Source organism: Myotis davidii, unplaced genomic scaffold (assembly GCF_000327345.1).
Source record: "Myotis davidii unplaced genomic scaffold, ASM32734v1 scaffold31, whole genome shotgun sequence".
Classification (NCBI taxonomy): Eukaryota; Metazoa; Chordata; class Mammalia; order Chiroptera; family Vespertilionidae; genus Myotis; species Myotis davidii.
In genome coordinates this window covers 3,491,713-3,513,990 of record NW_006283639.1, presented here as the reverse complement: position 1 = coordinate 3,513,990, position 22,278 = coordinate 3,491,713, and the positions used below count along the sequence as shown (strand labels likewise).

The 22,278-nt window shown below is 37.0% G+C and overlaps 1 protein-coding gene across 1 annotated transcript in view; it reads left to right on the top strand.

Annotated features, from left to right (window-relative positions):
- The window catches only part of TMPRSS11A (transmembrane protease, serine 11A), a 43,992-nt gene that overhangs the window by 4,982 nt on the left and 16,732 nt on the right, over window positions 1–22,278 (top strand). Inside the window, exons 2-5 of the mRNA XM_015565786.1 lie at window positions 2,476–2,597; window positions 4,450–4,568; window positions 17,700–17,767; window positions 18,943–19,103. Coding sequence (XP_015421272.1) covers window positions 2,476–2,597; window positions 4,450–4,568; window positions 17,700–17,767; window positions 18,943–19,103 — 470 coding nt within the window. The remainder of the gene's footprint in view (window positions 1–2,475; window positions 2,598–4,449; window positions 4,569–17,699; window positions 17,768–18,942; window positions 19,104–22,278) is intronic.

The window sequence follows — 22,278 nt, the reverse complement described above, 5'->3', positions numbered from 1 at the left end:
AACATAGAATTCCATTGTAATGAAATAGTTCTTCACCACCCCCACCATTAGAGATTTAAATCTCACATGCTTTTTTATGAAGTCTATAGATTTCTGTCCATTTTTATCAAAGTCATAATATTTTGTGATAAATTTATAAGATTCTTAGTCCTTCATGCACATATTCCTTCTTCTATTTATTCAAACGAATATAGGTGCTGCTGTGAAGGAGTTTTGAAAATATAATTAAGGTCCGAATCAGTTGATTTTAAGAGGGGAAAATTATTCTTTGGGCCTAACCTAATCAGGTGATACATTAAAAAAGGACAAAGCTCGCCCTGGCCAGGTGGCTCAATTGGTTGGAGCATCGTCCCATACACCAAAAAGTTGTGATTCCTGGTCAGGGCAATTACCTAGGTTGTGGGTTCCATCCCTGGTCATGACACATACGGAAGGCAAGCGATGGATGTTTCTCTCTCACATCCATGTTTCACTCTCTCTCCTTCTCTCTCCCTCCTTTTCTCTCTCTCTCTCAAATCAATAGAAACATAGCCTCAGGTGAGGATTTTAAAAGTATAAGGCTCTACCTGAAGAGAAATTCAGAATATCAGAGAGATTTAAAGTAAGAGAGATTCACCATCACTGGCTTTGAAAATGGAGTGGGCCAAATGGCAGAAAGATTTCAAAGTTCATAAAACTCCTTGAGTCCTAGCCTTTTTGTTTTGGTTCTTTTTTTGTGTTTTTGAATGACTTGGAGACATACTGATAAGATTCTCTGAGAAAATGAATGGTCACATATATAAAGAATAAATGAGCGAGTGACTAAATAACTATATGAATAATAAACATATTTAAAAATTAAAATGCAATCAATGGAGATGCAGTCTGGCACTGAGAAAAACTTGGGTTGAAGGAGTGAGAATTCATGAGTTTAATATTACTGATGGTTCTATTATATTGGAAAAAAATGACTTTTTCGTCTCTAGGCCTCAGTTTCCTCATCTAGGAAATGCATTAAACTATACTAAGTAGTCCCTAAGTTCTCCCTCCTATTTGAATTTTTAGATTTTAAGCCATTTAAGAGAATAAGTAATGTTACTCCCTATGGACCTTCTGCTTCTAGCTTCTATCACCTTAGCTCTTGTCCATCAGAGGACACACTGCCTTTCCACAGCCAGTTAAAAATAAAAGATAAAAAGTAAATGGAGTAAGATATCCTTCTTTTTTACACTGTATAAATGTACCACAGTTTTTTAATCCACTCATTTACTGATGGGCACTTGGGTTGTTTCTGGATCTTAGCTATTGTAAATAACACTGCTATGAACATAGGGGTGTATATATTTTTTCTGATTGGTGTTTCTGGATTCTTATTATAGATTCCTAGAAGTGGGATCATTGGGTCAAATGGCGATTCCATTTTTTTTTTTTTGAGGAAACTTACACACTGTCTTCCACAGTGGTTATACCAGTCTGCATTCCTACCAGCAGTGTACTAAGTAGAGTTCCTTTTTCTCCACATCCTCACCAGCACTTGTTTGTTGATTTGTTGATGGTAGCCATTCTGGCAGGTGTGAGGTGATAGCTCATCATCATTTTAATTTGCATCACTCTGATGATTAGTGATGTTGAACATATTTTCATATGCCTCTCGGCCATTTTTATGTCTTCTTTGAAGAAGTGTGTGTTCAGGTCCTCTGCCTATTTTTTAACTAGGTTGTTTGTGGAGATGGATGAGTACTTTATTAACCTTTGAGAAATCATGGAGGGATGTGAGAGTACTATGCTAAGTGAAGTCAGCCAGTCAGAAAAAGATAAGTATCACATGATCTCACTTATATGTGGAATCTAATGAACAAAATAAACTGATGAACAAAAGAGTTCCAGAGACATTAAAGCAAGTAACAGACTGACGTATTTCAGAGGGAAGGGGGAGAGAAATGGAAGAGATTAACCAATAAACTTATATGCATAGCCCATGGACTGACAACATTGCCGGGAAGACCTTGGGAGGAGGTGTGAGCGGGGTAGAGTGGGTCAAAGCAGGGGAGGAAAGGGTGACATCTGTAATACTTTCAACAGTAAAGATAAATTTAAAAAATGTAAATGGGATAATAGATTTGAAATGACTTTGTACACTCTAAAAGGGTAGACAAATAAAAGAGATAATTTTTAAAGTACTGGAGAAAGAAGAAATGGTCCTTTTTCAAGCATGCATGCTGCTTTGGACCACACTGTTAAGGGAAATCAGATCTGGCCACCACAGAGAGCCATGAATAGTCTCTAGAAATAGAAAACAGAAGCAATATTATGGATTCCCAAATTTTCATCTTTTCCACACCACCCCTCACACCAAGATGACCTTGACCAAAATGGAAGACAAATATCATCTTGCTGGGAAAGGTAAGCTAAAGCAGCTTGCACTTATTCAAGGAGTATCAGAAAGCCTGTGACCATGACTATATGAGAGTTACTGCTGAGTTTTCCTTTATGCAGAGCAGTAGGATTTGGCACCCGAAGCCGAGATTTGAAACCATGGATGATTGCCCTTCTCGTTGTGTTATTGCTGATTGTGGTGGCAGTGACCATTGGTCTTCTGGCTCACTTCTTAGTCTCTGGTAGGTAAAGTTATGGATTTCACTCAGTTTGAGTTCATTTTTCTGTCAAGCTTCATTCGCATACACGTAAATGCAATTTCATCCAAAAGACATTTGTACTGTTACCCGTAAATGCCCACATTCTGAATATTTTTATTTATTCAATTATTTCATCAACTAATTATTGAATGCCTATTATATGCAACTGCTTTGCTGGGTATTCAAGATAGAGCATTAAGCAAAGCAGACCAATTTCCTATATCCTTGGAGCTCACAATCTAGTATTCTTTTGAGAGCTACACAAAAGATCAAAGATAGTAATCATAATACATTCTAATCATCATTGCACATTCAAGGGAAAAACTATGATAAATTACTTACTAAATTAGTAACTAAAATTGGCTCTTTTACTCATCATTTTTCTGTCCACCAACATTTCAAAGCTAAAAGCCAAGCACAAGCCCAAGGAAATGATTAATTCTGAAATGACTGGTAAACTATAAATATGACACAACGTTTTTACTAATTTTTAGAGAAAAATTTGCACTCTCCAAAATAATATTCAGGGATTTTTGTATTCCCTGACATGTTTATAACCACATAAACAATGCATTTTAGAATTGCCTCTTCTAACATTGCATTTTTCTCTGCACAGAGTAAAATCCATTTACATTTTTTCACAAATCTCTACAATGTGGCTCTGACCCAGATTATGTGATAAAACAAATAGTTCAGGTTGCTAACTTGAGTGGTCTTATCTACTGTCACTTTCCTCAGACTAGATGAGGGACTGAAGACTCCATTGTGAGCTTTGAAGGGCTTAAAACATAGTTCTGGGTCCAATATAACCATCCAACCTACAGTTTACATGATGGCAAAGGAGTTTTAGGTCAGGTAATTTGATTGCACAAAAACTCCTTTGCTATGATTAAAAAGATTGATAATTGTGGATTGTGTGGATAAACATCAGGAGGTCTAAAAAAAGCATTCCATATCCAGAGATGTCCCACTTAGGAGAGAGACTGTCCTGAGATCCCCGTTTCTTTCCTAGCTCCATGGGAAACCCTCACTGTGTCCTGTCGATGCCAGGCTCCCCGAGGAGAAAGGTTGTTTTGTGGTTGCTCTGTTCTCAATTTCTAACTCTCTCATAGCTTTCTTGCCCTCCACCTGGACGCTTTACTCCTGAGATTACCAAATTCCTCAGTACTTCCCACAGCTCTCTGTGCTCTCTCCTTTCTTACTGATTCATCCCAGTTACACACTGTTCTCACTACCAACTGATAGTGTTCCCCTGCCTTTCTTTTCATGTATTTCTTCGTGTGCCTGGTTCTCACATTACAAATTAAAATGTATAAAGATTTTTATTTGAAAAAATTAATTTAAAATATAAGTGAAAACATAAAAAAAAATTTTATTTACGTCTACTTCCAGTAGAGTATGAGATGGCATACACTTCACCTCAGCAAGGGGTAATATGGTAATTAAACATTCCAGGACGAGAGCCAGACAGTCCGGGTTTAAAACCCAGGTAGGTCACTTACCGCTTCCATAGCATAGAGCAAGTTTCTTAACACCACTGAGCCTCGCTTTTCTCATTGGTGAAATGGAGGTGATTATAATCTTAGAGAGCTGGAGTGAGGAAATACTGCAGGTAGAGTGCCCATAACAGGGCATGGCACATAATAGCCATTCAGTAAATGTAAGCTGCTGTTATTAACCAGTGGTAGTGATCATTATTTTCACTATACTTTTTATTAAACTAAATTAGAAAGGCTGTCAGCAATATATTCAAGACCATATTAGCCTCACTATAGTTGGATTCTGAATTTTTTTCCAAAACCACTTAATTCTCTGCTTTTCCTTTTCACCGCAGGCCAGAAAACGGAGTATTATCATGGTGTCTTTAAAATTTTAGATGTACGAACCAATAGTGATTCTGGACACAATGGAGTATACCAACTGAAGGACTTAAAAGAGATAAGTGAAAACTTGGTAAGTCAGACACAACTATTTCTATCGTAGGAGAATGCAGGTGGAAAGGACTTTGTAGATCATTTCACTCAGTATTTTTCAAAACCGAAGTTTCAGGCTACCTGCACCAGAATCAGCTTGCAGATGCTGAGGTCCCGCTCCAGACCCACTGGATAGGTAGGTGTCTGATGGGAAGGGCAGGGCAGGATAGGGAGCAAGGGCGTCAGCATGTCTAACAAATGAGTCATTTTGATTAACCACTCTTTCTGACTCAACTACTTCATTTAAAGGTGAGAGAACTGAGGCCGTAATATTACCTAAATGGGAAAGCTTAACCATGTCAGAAGTGGTTATTTGTAAGACACATGCTTGTTTTTGGAGACCACATTTTAAAAATTTAAAGATTTTTAAATATATGAGGAAAGATGATCATAAATATTCATTTTCTCTTACATAGTAATAAAGTAAAATACCCAGGCTTATTACAAGTTAGTTCAATGAAATGCTAACACATTTTTTAAAACTAAAATTAAAGAATGCTCCTAAAAGCAAATAAAAAGTAAACTTAGCTGTCCAATAATTTTGCTCAAGATACCTTGAACCCTTACTTAAATGCTCAGCTCAAGTTAACTTTCCTGTTAACACAGAAATATAATTATTTTAAAGATATAAAAATAACAGTTGTATTGGTTTGTTTTAGTCAAAGAACTTTTTTTCTCTTAAAACATTTTCTTTTTTCCTTCAAATCAATTTTTATTTTTTCCATATCACCATCCAATCTTTTTCCTAGGCATTCTCAATTACAGCATATGGTAAATATAGAGATGAGGTTTATAATGTATGTTTTCAATTACCATTAAATCATGCATACTTATTCTATATTGAAGTTTCATTCCCCCAAATCAATAACCATTTACAGATTGATATAGATCCTTAAATTCTTCTATATTCTTGACACCTTAGAAAATAGAATTTGTAATCAGTTCTTGAGGAATGCCAGTTAAAAACTATATATATATATACCCTAGCACTTCCTTTATTCCTCTAATCCTGAGAAACTCCACATAACTTCCTCAATGAAAAATATGAGTATACGTAGTGAAAATAGTATACAAATTATTTGAACAATGGGAAATTTATAGTAAGTATTGAGACAGTTAAAAATCTGTGTTTTTTATTTTATTATATGTTTTCTTCCCAACATTGTTGTTGTTGTGTTAGGCTAATTGAGATATTGTCTTTATTGAAGTGAATGGACAAGAATGCAATAGATGTTTTAAAAGAAAGCAAAAGAAATGATAAAGTACACCTATAACAGGAACTGTGTTTGGAAGTAGACTTTTAGGTTTCAATACAGAATGCATTTCTAGGAATGGAGAAGCCTTAGAGCAGTGGTTCTCAACCTTCTGGCCCTTTAAATACAGTTCCTCATGTTGTGACCCAACCATAAAATTATTTTCGTTGCTACTTCATAACTGTAATGTTGTTACTGTTATGAATGGTAATGTAAATATCTGATATGCAGGATGGTCTCAGGCGACCCCTGTGAAAGGGTCGTTAGACCGCCAAAGGGGTCGCGACCCACAGGTTGAGAACCGCTGCCTTAGCGGCAAAGGCTAAGTTAGGTAATGACACACTCTCATCCTGAGTACATGCAAGGCCTTCTCTGGGCATCACTATATTTTTTCTTTATTGATTAAGGGATTACATATGTGTCATAAGCCAGTCAGAGAAAGATAAATATCACATGATCTCACTTATTTATGGAATATAATGAACAACATAAACTGATGAACAAAATCAGATCCAGAGACAGAGAAACATTGATCAGACCGTCAACTTTCAGAGGGAAGGTAGGGAGAGTGGGGGCAAGGAGGAGCGATCAACCAAAGGACTTGTAGGCATCACTATTTATGATTCTTTATTCTCATAGTACACTCCTGTTCATCTTCCTCTGCAGGTGACCATTCTGTATTTCATGTGTAGACTTTTGTTTGTATTTATTTTTGCAAAAAAATACTTTTTGATGTTTTGTATGTGTATGCTTTTAATTATTCTTTGTGTTATAAATCACTTGGCTTAGTCAGGTCTGGCTGCTTCCCAAAGTACCACAGCCTGAGTGGCTTATAAACAGCAGAAGGCCACCTCTCACAGTTCCAGAGGCTGGAAGCCTGAAGCGTGGCACCAGCATAATCAGGTTCTGTGAGGGCCCTCTTTCAGGCCAGACCATAGACTTCTTGGAGTATCTCACAGGGTGGAGAGCAGGGAGCTACACAGCCCTTGGAGTCTCTTTAGTAAGGGCACCAATTTATGACCATTTATGACCTAATTACCTCCCAATATCTTCCCACTTTCTGATATCTTTACGTTGGTGGTTAGGATTTCAACATATGAGTTTTGGGTTAAACAAATATTCAGTCCACTGTATCACTTTTTGTTTCATAAATTTTTACTCAGATGTGTTAAGATCTCCCTGTTAAATGTGCATCTAATTAACTGCTCTTGGCAGCTACGTGATGATTCATATTATATACCGACCATGTTTTACCTCCTCCCATTATTCCAAGAAATGCTGCACTAAACAGCCTCCTCCTTATCCCCTTATGAACCCATGCAAGTTCTTCAGGAAGCAGAATTACTGGGTCATTAGGTTTGCATACACTTAATTTAACTAATTGGTGTTGGCTTGCTCTTCAGAGTGACTGCATCAGTGTGCACTCCCATCTGCAGTGCGTGAGGATCCCCATGTCCCAACATCTTTGCTAACGCCTGGTATTAGTTAGCTTTCTCATTTCTGCCAACCTTTCAGTTGTATCTTATTTGTGATTTAGTTTGCATTTTTCTAATTGCTAATGAGTATGAGCATTGTTATATATACTTGTTAGCCTTTTGAGCTTTCATTTCCATAACCTGCCTGTACCTTTCCTTTGCCTATTTTCTGTTAAGGCTGTTTTATTTTATTAGCATTGCTTTGCAGGAGTTCCTTATGTTGTAATGCAAACAATCCATTGGTTACAGACATTGTACTTATTCATTCTGTCTTCTATTAATTTGGACCATGCTTCCTAAAAATACAGATTGGTAATTTTGAAATAATCATATTCATCAATTTTCTTTGCCTTACTGTTGTGTTTTTAAATGTTATTATGAAGTCATTCCCACTTTCTAATTCTATATTAAAACATTCTACTATAATTTCTTCTATCAACTTTATAGTTTGACAGTAGGCCTTTAATGTATCTGGAGTCTACCTTTGAGTGTGATGTTAGGTAGGAACCCAGGTGTTATTCTCCATATAGTGAGCCAGTTTTCCCAATTGATTCCAACAATCTGTTTTCCCAACATATGGTATGTTATTCAGCTCTTTACATTTCTCAGCATCTGAGTCTTGCAAGAAAGGAAATATGATCTGTTCCCTAAAACTGCTCCCAATCTCGTTGGAGAGATGAGAGTAACATGAAATTGAATAGCATGACACGATATAATTAAGGATTAAATTGTATGTTGAGGAAAGAAGTACAAAAGAACTTCAAAGAAAAGGAAGATCAACTAGGGTTCCCATGGTCGGGAAAGGCTTTGTATTGTTGTAGCCCTCTTTAAAGAAGACCGGTGTCCCTTTCCATCCACTCCCCACTAAGTTACCCTAGGAATTACAGGAAGGGTTCATGCCTCATCCCGAGCCACTCCTATTTATTGTTGTTAAATTCCAATGAATAAAACCTGATTCTTCTCTCAGCACCATAGGGGTGCTCACTAGACAGCCAGGACAAACAGGTTGCAGTCCTGTTCTTCCTCATAATTTGAAATTTAACTATTTGAATGAGAGTGGAGATGTAAATTCATGCTCAAATATGCTAAAACCCATCCCAGTTCCCTGAGATAGTGGCACAGACATGTCTCATCTTTCATATAATTCTTCAGAGACGACACCAGTAACCAGAAACCAGTAATTCATGACACTCCCAAATGGATAGGTCACTTTCATCATTCTTATAAGTTTGAGTAGTGTCACTGACAGAGGGAGTACTTTATTTGGAAAAAATATATTTTAGATATATCAAGAAATACTTTTAAATTATAAGGTCATTACAAATAACACCATGACAATAACATAGCTAACATGTACTGAATGCTAAACACCACATTAAGCATCCTATGTGTCATTTCAGTTAATCCTCAAAAAAACAGCCTTATAAGGTATGTACAATTACTATCACAGTTTTACAGATGAGAAAACTAAGGTACAGAAAAGTTAATTTACTCAAGATCACACAACCAGTAAGTGATATAGTTGGGACTTGAGATTACATGTTCTTAATAAACTATCATCCATAAGAATCATCTATGTGATTTTCTTTCCCATCAACCATCCCATAAAATACCAGAAATCAAGTAATTATTCCTGGTACGTTCGTCTCTCTCAACTATACTATTAACATGGGTTAGTGATCACCGTCTGCATTAGCAAAGGCAACAGTTGAGAATTTTCTTATTGGGGTTGTCTCCCACCAAAAAACAAAAACAACACTCTACTCCTATACCCAAAGCAGTTCTTAATTTTACCTTTTTTGTATCCAGGTACCCTAAGAACAGGGCCTGAAATGATCCCCAAAGTATCCTCGAGCTTATGTGTCTAGAATTGTAGTGGAAAAAAAAATTGGAAACAGAAAGTGATGCAAGGAGAGGAATGTAGTTAGGAACACTCTATAATGAATTAGAAGGCAGAAGTGATATTTGGCTCAGATCAACACTGACGCAGAGAAAAAGCAACTGTGTCAAGGTACACTTAAACTTAACAAAGGTATTAAACTATATAAAGTTTTGGGTTGAATAAGGTAAGAAAGGTAAAAGACACCTCATGCTTGATGAAGGACGACAGCCCTGTGTCTAGAGAGAACAGATTGGATTTGGAAACTTTCAGAAAAAAATAAGCAGATGTTACCAAGAATCTTGTGTTCAGAAGTTAGAAAAATTGGATGTAGAGAGTGGCTGAGTCCTTACCTGAGAGCTAAGACTTACTGTGTTTTGTAATTAAAGATTAGGCATGATGAAAGAGAAAGATGTGTAACACTACTTCTACTTTCTATGTCTTTAATTTGAATCCTGAAAGAAAAGGCTAGTTGTTGTATATTTCATGTCAGATCTTCAATATAACACTGCAAAGGAGGGATTATTATCTACATTTTACACATAAGAGAATTAAGCCTCTGAAGTTAAGGTGCACAACTAGGACATGATAGAGGGGAGATCTGAAGAAATATAGGTCACTCAAACATAAGCTCTTTTCTCTAAATTGTTCTACTAGTCAAGAAAAAACTCAGCTAAGATAGACAACTCAGTTCTATATAACTTTTTCTCTCATATAATATTTAAGTCCATAAAGATTATAAATCCTACATAATAAAAAGCTAATATGCAAATCAACTGAACGGTGGCCCGACTGGTAGCTATGATGTGCGTTGGCCACCAGGGGGCAGATGCTCAATGCAGAAACTGCCCCCTGGTGGTCAGTGTGCTCCCACTGCGGGAGCGCCACTCTGCCAGAAGCCGGGCTCATTGCTGGCGAGTACAGTGGCAGTGGCCTCTCCTGCCTCCAAGGCAGTGCTAAGGACCCCTCAGGGGATGTCAGCCTGCTGGCTTAGGCCCGCTCCCCAAGGCCTAAGCTGGCAGGCAGACATCCCCCGAGGGGTCCTGGACTGCAAGAGGCCACAGGCAGGGCTGAGGGACCCCGCCCCCCACTGCACGAATGTCATGCACTGGGCCTCTAGTCTAATATATAGTATCAGATTACTTTTAGTTATACAACACATGTGTTTACTTATTATATAAATATGTCTTTATCCTTACTCACTTTGCTTTCCTGTATCAGTTTTTATCCAGCTTTATTGAGATAGAATTGACATATAACATTGTGTAAGTTTAAAGTGTAATCCATGTTGATTTGATACACTTATATACAAGATAATTATCACCAAAACAATATTAATTCTTACAATCCATGAACATGGGATATCTTTCTCTTTTTTTTTGTCTTTTTCAATTTCCTTCATCAAAGTCTTATAGTTTTCAGTGTAGAGATCTTTCGCCTCCTTGGTTAAATTCATTCCTAGGTAGTTTATTATTTTTGATGCTATTGTGAATCAAAATTTCTTTCTCAGATATTCTGTTGCTAGTGTATAAAAATGCAACTGATTTTTGTATGTTGATTTTGTGTCTTGAAACTTTACTGAATTTATCGATTAGTTCTAACAGTTTTTTGGTAGAGTCTATAGGGTTTTCTATACACAATAGTGATGTTTCTTCTATATACAATTTGTTGAGCGTTTTTATAAAGAAAGATGCTATATTTTGTTAAATGCTTTTCCACATCTATTGAGATGATTATATTCTTTCTGCTAATATGTGTATACATTATTTATTAATTTGTGTATGTTAAACCATTTTTGTATTCCGGGAATAAATCCCACTCCATTATGATCCTTTCAATGTGCTGTTGAATTTGGTTTAGTAATATTTGGGGGGGGGGAATTTTTTCACTAATATTCATCAGAGATACTGGCCTATCATTATCTTTTCTTTTTTTAAAAAAAATATATTTTTTATTTCAGAGAGGAAGGGAGCGAGAGAGATAGAAACATCAATGATAAGAGATAAACATTGCTCTGCTGCCTCCTGCACACCCTACACTGGGGATCGAGCCTGCAACCCCGGCATGTGTCCTGACCAAGAATGGAACCAGGACCTCCTGGTTCATAGGTTACTGCTCAACCACTGAGCCATGCCAGCTGGGCTAGTTTTCTTTTCTTGTAATGTCCTTATCTGGCTTTGGTATCAGGGTAATTCTTGCCTTGTAACATGATTTTGGGGTTATTCCTTCCTCTTCAATTTTTTTGTAAACATTTGAGAAGGGTTGGTATCAATTTGTATTTAAATGTTTGGTAGATTCACCAGTGAAACTATCTGGTTCTGGGCTTGTCTGTTTTGGGAGGCTTTTGATTACCCATGAAGTCTCCTTATTCATGTTTTCTCTATTTGGATTTGTCTATTTCTTCATGATTCAGTCTTATTAGATTGTATGTTTCTAGGAATTTATCCATTTCTTCTAGGTTATCCAATTTGTTGGAATATAATTGTTCATAGTGGTGTTCTGTGATTCTTTGTATTTCTTTTGTACCAGCTATAATGTCTCCTCTTTCATTCTTGATTTTATTTAGTTCACTCTCCTCTCATTTTTTTTTAAATTTGTCGAGGCTTGTCTGTTTTGTTTATCTTTTCAAAAAACAAGCTCTTAGTTTCCTTTATCTTTTCTTGTTATTTTTCTAATGTTTATTTCATTTATTTCTGCTCTGATCTTTGTTATTTTCTTACTTATGCTAATTTTAGAGTTAGTTATTTTTCTTATTCCTTGAGATGTAAAGTTAGATTGTTTATTTAGCATCTTTTTTTCTTAATGTAGGCATTTTTTGATATGAACTTCTCTCTTAGAACTGTTTTTGCAGCATCCTGTAAGTTTTAGTATATTGTTTTTTCATTTTTATTTTTTTCAAGATATTTTTTGGATTTTCCTTTAACCCATTGGTTGCTCATAAATATGTTGCTTAATTTGTAGGGTGCATATATATTTATTATGGTTATAGTTTCTAAATAAATTGACCCTCCTCATTATATTCTTTGTCTCTTGTTACTGTTTTTAGCTTATAATCTCTTCTATCTGTGTCAGTTTATGAAGAGAAAGACAACGGTTAAAGCAATTGTAATAGAGAGAGGAAGGAGGTTAGTGGATATATTCGCATTAACTGAGTGTACCAAAAAAATCATATACACACTTTGAATAATTATTAATTCCAATGAGTTAAATCTGAAAAAGAAGAACCAGCAATTGAGCTATCAAGAATGTATGTGTATAAGTTTTTGGGGGACACCCTGTATATGTGTAGCATAAACAATCTATGATTGGAGGAAAGATGTGGATGGGTGTTTTCTGAGGGAAGGTTTTGTGTGAAAGGAAGCAATATTAGCTATCCCTAAACTTCCTAAAAATGTTGTCAATATTTCACAATCTTCACTCTATTGGATAACCTATTTAGGTTATTATTCATTATTCATGCACTATAAAATAGTCTAAGAGAAATTATTATCTCTCTCTCTCTCTCTCTCTCTCTCTCTCTCTCTCTCTCTCTCTCCTTCCGAAAGAATAATCAAATTTAGAAATTTTGAAGACAATCACCTGGAGAGGACATGAATCTTCTATATAATGATCATCCCTTGCTTTGAACATTCTGGTTTAAATATCTTCAGTACAACTTTAAACAGATACTAATTATATATTTTCCTCTTTTAAAAAAGATAATTCAGAGATCTAGGCTTTTGTAGTATACTTAAATGTACTATACTTAATAATGTCTTTATCACCCTTAATTGCAAACATCTTAATTCTATGACTTTATCTTGCCTGTCAGTCTCAAGAATATAAACCGATTTGAGATAAGTTTATCCAGTATATTGCTACTTGTGATATATGGTTATTTAGTCACAGATGTCTGTTTCCTTCTGGCATTTCACAAAGAAACACTGAGGAAGTAGTAGTACAATCAAAGAAACAACTTTGGTAACATCACATAACAATACAACCCATTGGGTGCTATCATCACTTCCTGGTTTAGAGTAATCAGAATGTCACACTCCCATGGAAACTGCTCACACACCCACAGATCCCATATGACAATGGATCCAGCTGCCTTCTCCAAAAGACACAGCACTGGGTACAAAGCTGTGGGAGTTATAAAGAGGACTTTTATGAAAATGAAGTGACTTGATTCCCAGAGGTCAACAAGCCCCCAAATCCTGGGAGACCCACCAATGCTCAGGTTAGCCATGCTCTATACAAGCTTAGGATAATGATTCACAGCTCACTTGTTGAATCTTGGGTTTCACAAAAAATCTGGATACAATAATAACTTCAAAGGATTGTAATAGAACTATCGAGCTTATGACCTTTATTTGGGGGACCAAAGAAAACAGGCTGCCTTCGGAGAGGAGTATAACAGTTTCTGGTCCCCCTTAACACGCTGCTTGCTACATGTAAGCGGGTAGGAACCCTTAGTGAGAGCCCACCTGTGTGCTCACACTGAGGTCAGCTGGTTCCCTGCTGTGTCACCTTGGACAATTCACTTACTTACGGAAATGATAGTATTTACCTCAGAGGTTGGTGGGAAAAGCAAATGAGCTCAAATACAATGGAGTTTGTGCCTGGTGCACAGGTAGGAGACAGCAGTGATACTAGTCTTCTATTATAACTAGTGTAGTCTCATCATGGAGGAGTTTTCCATAAGGAATCAAATTACCTGAAAATGTCAACAAGGAGGCAAATGTTTTAAATAATTCATGGATGGGCAATTTTTTTCTCTCTAAGAGCATTAATCACAATTTGATATAAAGTACATTTAAAAACTCTTACAAATGTCCTAATAAATGCAAGACTTTCTGATAAATAAATTTATCTTTTATTAATTCATTCAACAAAAACATGCTGCATTCGTATATAGTATAGAGCATGAAAAGATGAATCACAGTTCCTACCGAGAAAGGGTTTGCCATTTAGTAGAGGAAATAACATATTTGCATAAGTAACTATATTAAAGAGCGGAAGGTTTAAGAGGGATAAGAAAAATTAAGACAGGAGGAAAAACAATTACTCTGAGGTTCAAGGAATAACCCCAATGAAGGTATTATCTGAAGTAGACTTAAAGGAGAGCTGTGCTTCAGAAACACAGAGCTAGCAGAATGGGGAGGTGCTCCTGACCGAAGGAATAGCTTGAGAAGGGCAAGGGCATAGCCAAGCCTGAAAGGGAGCGGTGGTGCTGAAGTGGGTGGGGGGAATTGGCACATGGTGAGGCCCTTCAATGTCTGACTTTATGACTGGAGGCTCAAATTCGGTTGTGTTCTGTTCTCTGTTTCTACCTTGAGTTCAACCCTTGAATCAAGCAGTATCCATTAAGCCTTACTAAAGCTTAGTGGCGTATTTTTAAAAAGCATCTTTTATACATCCTTTATGTGGTATTTTTATTATAATTATGAGAAATCAACAGAATCTGAAGTTTTCTTCATGGCATATTTTGATTCATTGGGGCTTTTCTGGTGTGATGGTAGAAGGAACTGCTTTTATATCTCACTGGACAATCTTCAGTGGTTTATCCATCTGAAGTTTGCAGTCTCAACCCTGAAATTCCCCCTATGTGAATACAAAGACTGCTGAGAGAGGATTCGGTTGGGCACATCTGACAGTGAAAGGAGGCTACATGTGTAAACAGAGTTAGTTTGGGAATGATCACTGAATGGTTGGGTGAGGTCTGTTTGTTTGAGCTGACAGCCTCTCCCTAGCTCTTTCATTAAACACCCAAGTAACCTCAAATTGCCCTCTTAGAACTTAATCTCAGTGCAATTGCTAGCATTTCAAAGTCATCCAACACAAAAAAGTACTAACCTGAAAGGGGTCTTTATTCAATGTTAGGAGAGTAATTCCAACTACAAAATTCTACAAATGCTCCAAATGTGAAGTAGGATAGATTTAGAAACCACTTACTCTATTAGGTGGTATAAATAATAAATTTATAACAAGCTGGCACACAAGTTAAATGTCCTCCAACATTTCTGAGAATTTAGAATGCCAACAAGTGTTGGTAGAGTGTTTCTGATGAGATAGGCCTTCATTTACCAGGGAAACATGATTTTGAGTCTCTAGAAAGCTAGTTCATACAAAAATGCCAGTCAGCAATAAAGTTTATGTTCATGTTTGCTCTAATTTTTCCCGTCATAAATTTATTTAGTGCAATACTCCTAGCCAGTCTGTGCCCTAGCATTTCTCAAAGTGTTTTCCTGAAGCTACCTGATCACCTAAAAATCCGGGCCTCACCCCAGCCCTAATCAATGAGGCAAGGTCCTGGGATTTGAGTTATAAGGAAGAAAGTCCTTTATTTCTATGATTACTGAAGTTACTTCTACCCAGATTCCTCTTATGTTATTATTTCAGCTCCTATCTTCCCAGACAGTTGAATCATTCAAAGACAAAGTTGATGCTGGGTGTAGATAGTCTTTTCAGAGGCATATTGCCATATGAATGATGTCATCCCCAGTCAAAAACTTACTCCAATACCTTCACCAACAAGTTACAAAGGGCCAGGGGATCAACTGTGGCTGGGATTTCAGAGAATAATTAGAAACCAAATTTTGAAAGATATCCAACTGCTATTAACTTTTCTTTTTAATATTTTTCACTTTTATCTCTGTTGTTTTTTTGTTTGTCTTTTCTTTTCTTTTGAATTTCCCCAGAAAACTGAGTAATAGGACTAGTTGTGGATTACAAGAGAGAAGTGATTATAATAATGTCGCTCTTGCAAAAACGTATCTTTCAAAAACAGTTTTGTTACTAATAAATAAGCTCCATACCTCCTCAGTCCCTTTAAGCTTTTCTTATTTAAATACAAATAAAATTATACTTTGGATCCTAGCAATTTCTTTGTTTTCCAAGTGACACTTTTGATCTTAAATGAACAGCTATTACCAAATGCATATCATTACATCTTTTATACTTTGTCTTTTAAAGTCAACCAGTTAGTTATTTGATAACTTACTATTATGCTTTCTATAAAAAAAAATTGAAGTAAAATGTATATCACATTTAACAGGGAGGTTGTATGTTTGATGAAAAGAGACCTAAAGACAGAAGACATAGGTTTAAGTCCAAGTTTATTATTCACGTGATTCCAGATAAATTCATATAATGTCTCTGAGTCTTAGTTTCATATTTAAATACTAGAGGCCCAATGCATGAAATTCGTGCAAGAGCAGGCCTTCCTTCCCGGACAGCTGCTGGCACCAGCTTCCCTCTGGCACCCTGGACCCAGGTTTCCCTCGCAGCCCCGGCTTCCTCCGGAAGGACATCCAGTCTAATTAGCATATTATTCTTTAATTATTATATAAAATAAGAATCAATATAATTCTTAATTCCAAGAGTTATTGTAGGGATTAAAGGACATCATTAATATTTTTGTTCTCAAACATTTCTGAATGTCTAATGATGTCAAGGTAAGTCATAACATATTCCTTGATACCTAAAACAGCCTTCCATTTATTTCTATCTTTTGTGTTTTTCAAAATGATAGTTGGTCTCCTTGCTCCTTCCATAGGATGTAAGACATGGTTTTTTGCAAGTGTGACTGATCTACCAAATGTGAAATGCAGTGCCAGCATTCTGATGACACTGTTGCCACCAAGTGGTCGCTGTAGGGTACTGCAAGCCAAAATCTAGACCTGATAAACCACAACATACCAGTAATAGTGCTATGACAAGCAATTCAAACTGTGCATATCGACCAAAACAGTAGCTTTTCTTCTCCTTCCTTGGTGACATAAACTGATAACACAATTCTTATCTAACCTGAAACACCATATTACTCTTTCTTCCTAGAGCCCACAATCCACAAGTTAAAAATCATTGGCTCTCTCCTAAATTCCTAATCTCTCTTTTCTATACATACAGCCAAAGACCTGCAAAGAAATCTGAGATGTAAAATTCCCAGAGGGAGACTAGAGAACCACCAGTAGCTGACGACCATAATATATCCAGCATCTTATATGTGTTTAATCTTGAAACCCTAGGAGCAGCATACAATATCTTTGTCTCACAGTATGAAACTAAGGCTCAAATGGACTCAGTTCGTGAGCGGCAGGATATGCTTCAAACCCAGGAAAGAGCCAATTTCTCTTCAGCACCTCTCAGGGCCTCCCTTCATGCCTGGTGGCTGCTCTGTCATTTTCTGCTTTACCTTCTATGGCGTTTAAGTATCTTCCACCCAACATACCTACACTGGCACATTCAGAATCACCTGGCCAAAGTCTTACAATATGAATGCCTAGGTTCCTTCCAGACCAATTTTAACTAACACTCTGGAAGATAAACCACCCCAGCATCTGTAATTTTTTTTAAATTCTGCAAATTACTCTGTTGTACTGTGAGGGTAAAAAACCACTGGTTTAAATAATGATATTACTCAGGTTGAATTGTTTTTCTACTGCTTTAGTATTTAATCAGGAGTATATGCTCATTATGAAATACTTTATTAACACAAAGTTTCTCTCTTGTTGTAATAACAGGTGGATGAGATATTTATAGATTCGGCCTTGAATCAGCATTATGTCAAGAACCGAGTAGTCAGACTGACGTATGTATGTTTGGGCAAAGGAGGAATCACAGCCTAATGGGACAAAGGGCAAAGGGGACAGGGACCCTCGTATGTGCTGCATTTCTATGAGCTAGGCTTTGGAAAGGGTTTCTCATAAACATTATCTCTACAACAGTCTCAAGACATGGCACCGATCACCATTTTGTAAAGGAGAAAACAAAAACTGGGGGAAGGTTAAGTGATATGTTCAAAATTCCCCAAGTGACAGTTTCCCAAGTGAAACAGAACCAAGATTCAATATCTGGAACTACCAGAATCTGTGTCTGGGGAAAACCCAGCAGCACGTCACTGCGGGCACCAAGTTGTATTTTTTTTTTTTACAAATATGTTATTTCAAAAATATTAAGAAGGAAAAGTTGACTACAATTTGGGACAATTAGTTTTACCTGTAATAAAGCCCCAGTGTCAGCAGGCACACCTACACAAAAACAGGTTTCTGTTTTAATAAATGTTCTGTTTGTTGTGGTGGAGGGGGAAGACTCATATCAGTTGCAGGAATCACTCAGAGGTTTCTATTATGTTATTTGGAAAGCACATAGCAGAACATATACGTAATAGGTGCAAATGTATGGGCCTGTATGACTCATCTTCTTAAAGAAAATGAATATATTTACACAGATTTATTTGAAGAAAATAATCACTTTCCTCACCCATAGACTAATGCCTACTAACAGACTTATTCCAAGTTCCTTATAACTTTACTAACTAGTGACTACCAGATGAATTTTATAAAATTGGTAAATTCCATAATACTTAGGAGATAAAAGGAACATATTTGCTGAAACTTTCTGGACTTCATGCCTTCTATTTTGAAATTCTTATTTGCCATAATATTCAAGCAACATTATCATAAACTTATGAACTCCTTTAGATCTGTAGCCATTGTCAGTGAATTTTTGTGTGAATCCAAAAATTCTATTTTGAAATTCTTATTTGCCATAATATTCAAACAACATTATCATAAACTTATGAACTCCTTTAAATCTGTAGCCATTGTCTATCAGTGAATTTTTGTGTGAATCCAACAATTGATGAATATTTTTCCTTTTATAATGCCTCAAAATAATTCAGTACTGAGGAAGACTGAAAAAACACAGGTAACATTGATACCAGATTATTACTTCGAATAATCACCTTTCTCTTCTGTCTCAAAGTCCAGAGGACAATGGTGTGAAAGCAGATATCATTATGGTGTTCCAGTTCCCCTTTGCTGAGCAAAGGGCAGTAAGGAAGAAGAAAATCCATAACATCCTAAACCAGAAGATAAGGAACACAAGAGCCTTGTCAATAAATGCCTCATCAGTGCAAGTTAATGGTAAGTAGGCACCTCTCTGTGTGATGTGAAATTCTCTATTAGGTTCATGTTGTGTCTCACCTTAAACTTAAGTGCCATATTTCTATTCCAAACAATAGCTAGAATCAAGACTAATTTTTTTTAAGTTAAAAAAGTAAAATTTCAAGGTCTTACTAATATTATTGACTGATGAAAGCATGTCTGCAGTTAGTTGTCAAGGGGTTTTTCCTGTAGTAAATGACTGGTGCTGATCCCAAAATAAAGGCCAACCTTTACCATTAATAGAAAATTAATCTGACCCATCACTGCCTCCATGACTAAGTAAGTGAAAATACTAAGCATTTAGCAACAACTGCTTTTCTGGGTGGGACTTTCTAAATATAAACTCATGTGTTGCCTCTCAAAAATATAGGTAATTTCTGTATCAAGTGAAATTACATTTTTAGAAAATATATTTTTATTTATTTCAGAGAGGAAAGGAAAAGGAGAGAGAGAAACATCAATGATGAGAGAGAATCATTGATTGGCTGTCTCCTGCATGCTCCCTACTAGGGATCAAGCCAGCAACCTGGGCATGTGCCCTTGACCTGAATCGAACCCAGGACCCTTCAGTCCACAGGCTGACATTCTGTCAAATGAGCTAATCTGGCTAGGGCAATTATGACATTTTTGTTAACTTTTTTCCCATGGGCATTTGGAAAATTGGTAAACTAACTTTGGAGCCACTAAAGCAATCTTACAATTAATAAGTAAAAATCACTAACCTAGAAAAAATTATTGAAACAATTATACTGTTATCACTTCTCTGAAACAGAGAATCAACCTTTATCAAGGCCCTGTCTATACCCTTTATACGCTGCATCTAATTTCTAGATCCCTAAGAAGTAGGCAAATATTATAGATGTGAACGAAGGCCTCAAAAGATTAAGGACTCTAATTGTTAAAAGGAGGTAAAATTCAAATCTAGATCTCTAATTTCTTAAGAGGCTCTATTTAAAATGGTTCTGTGGTCAAACACATTTTAGAAATTCTGTTTTTTAAGATTCATCTCTTAGAAATTCATTCCTTATTAGCATACCCTGATGAGTCCACCAGACAAAAACCTGTCTACCCTTGTATATTAAGCTGCATCTACTTCCGGCAGACTTCCCTACAAATTCCAATGGACACAATCCTTAGAGTCACAAAGAGAATCAGAGTGATTAATATCAGATGGGAAACAGGATGCCCTGCCCTTGTAAGGGTCTGACTGACTCTTCAAGAGGAAACCAGACCAGGAAGCAAAAATGTGAATGAATGGGATGGGCAGGAGTTTGCTGATGTGGCAAAGAGTCAGCTACTCAAGGAATAAAGCTGTGGACCTCTCCCAAGCCAAGGGGGAAGAAACTGTCAAGGGCTTAATCCACCTTCTTTGTTAGGTGGGAAAGCAAATGAATCGAGGTTATGAAATAGTGGCAATCCTGATAAGTTACATGATATGTTCTATTTAATTCCCAATAACCAGTTAACTTACCAGGAATTTAAAAGCCTGACCTATCTGAAACTTGAAATGAGGTGTGAAATGGTCATGGATTGCCTGGTCTTTTTGTTTCTTACAGACTCAGATTGTACACTGCAGTTTATTTTAATCACTGGAGTAGTTTAAAGGGTAGGATATGCTGATAGAGAACCTGATTTAAGAGTTACCTGACTAATTCTAACCCCACTGAGTCACTGAAGGACCACCCAAGTAATTGGCCCAGGCCTTTGCCTTCATTTTCTCATCTAAAAAATCCTATATAATAAAAGGGTAATATGCAAATTGACCCAAACAGTGGAACAAGCGGTCACTATGACATGCACTTACCACCAGGGGACAGGCACTCAACACAGGAGCTGCCCCCCTGGTGGTCAGTGCGCTCCCACAGGGGGAGCTCTGCTCAGCTACAAGCTGGGATGATGGCTATGAGCAAGGAAGTGGTGGCGGGAAGCCTCTCCCACTTCCACAGCAGTGCTAAGGATGTACGGGGAGCAGGCCTAAGCCATCAGTCAGACATCCCCCAAGAACTCTGGGCTGCCAGAGGGAGGACATCCCCCAAGGGTCCCAGACTGTGAGAAGGCACAGGCTTGGCTGAGGGACCCCACCCCCAACCCTGAGTGCATGAATTTTCATGCACCAGGCCTCTAGTTGTAATGATAATGTTTGTTCTTCCTGAAATAGAAATACCATGAGGATATAGGAATATATATATAAATAATATGGAACATATAGACTATTACCACTTAGAAAACTAGTAAATTGTACATATGTTTTGGAAACTGAAAGCATTAATGTGAGTGACTGGTAATAGAAAAAGCTAGAACCTTGAAGGTTTCCAAATTTATAAATGTAAAAAGAGCAGTGTTTGTTAGCACTTAGGAAAGGCCCATTAGTGGGAAGCTCATTAAGAAACCTCAAGGCTGCTCTTATAGGCAAAAACATTGGTCTATAGAAACACTTAATTTGGGGGACTCCCAATGAATAAAAAACTGCAGCCCAAGGTTTATCCATAATTTGTCAAAATATGTGTTTTGTTTTGACAAATAACTGTGTGGTGTGAGTCCTTCATGTGATGCAGTGTGTGAAAACAAGGCCAAAGTCAACACCTCTGCATTGCAAATGCCGTGGCTGTGGCAGAGCAGCTCACTGCCTACCTGGAGTGAGTGTGCTCCCGCTCCCATCATGTTACTTGTAGGCTGTAGAGCCCTGAATACTAACTGCATTACCCCCGACTCAGAAATGTGTGAAAGGGTTACTTTCAAGACTAGGATGTTCATGTTTCTTTGTGCTCCTAGATATGGAAAGTCAAAATATTGATACAAATTAGGAACCTTCAACAGCTAGTGACTTGTGCATAGGTAGTTTACCTCTAGGCATAATCATGTTCCCTAGAAAGTCAACCCTTAAAAATCCAATTATACTTACAACCATTACACTTAACCTGGTATCATTCCTGGAAAAGAGGTATTTGCATCCTGCCCAAACTAAGCTGAAGAAGTTTTAACTGAAGAATTCTAACATTATCCTATCTAATAAAAGAGAAAAATGGTAATTGGCAGATGACCGCTACCCTTCCCATTGGCTAATCAGGGTGATATGCAAATTAACTCAGCCAAGATGGCAGCCAGCAGCCAGGCAGCTTGAAACTAGCATGAGGCTTGCTTGCTTCAGTGATGG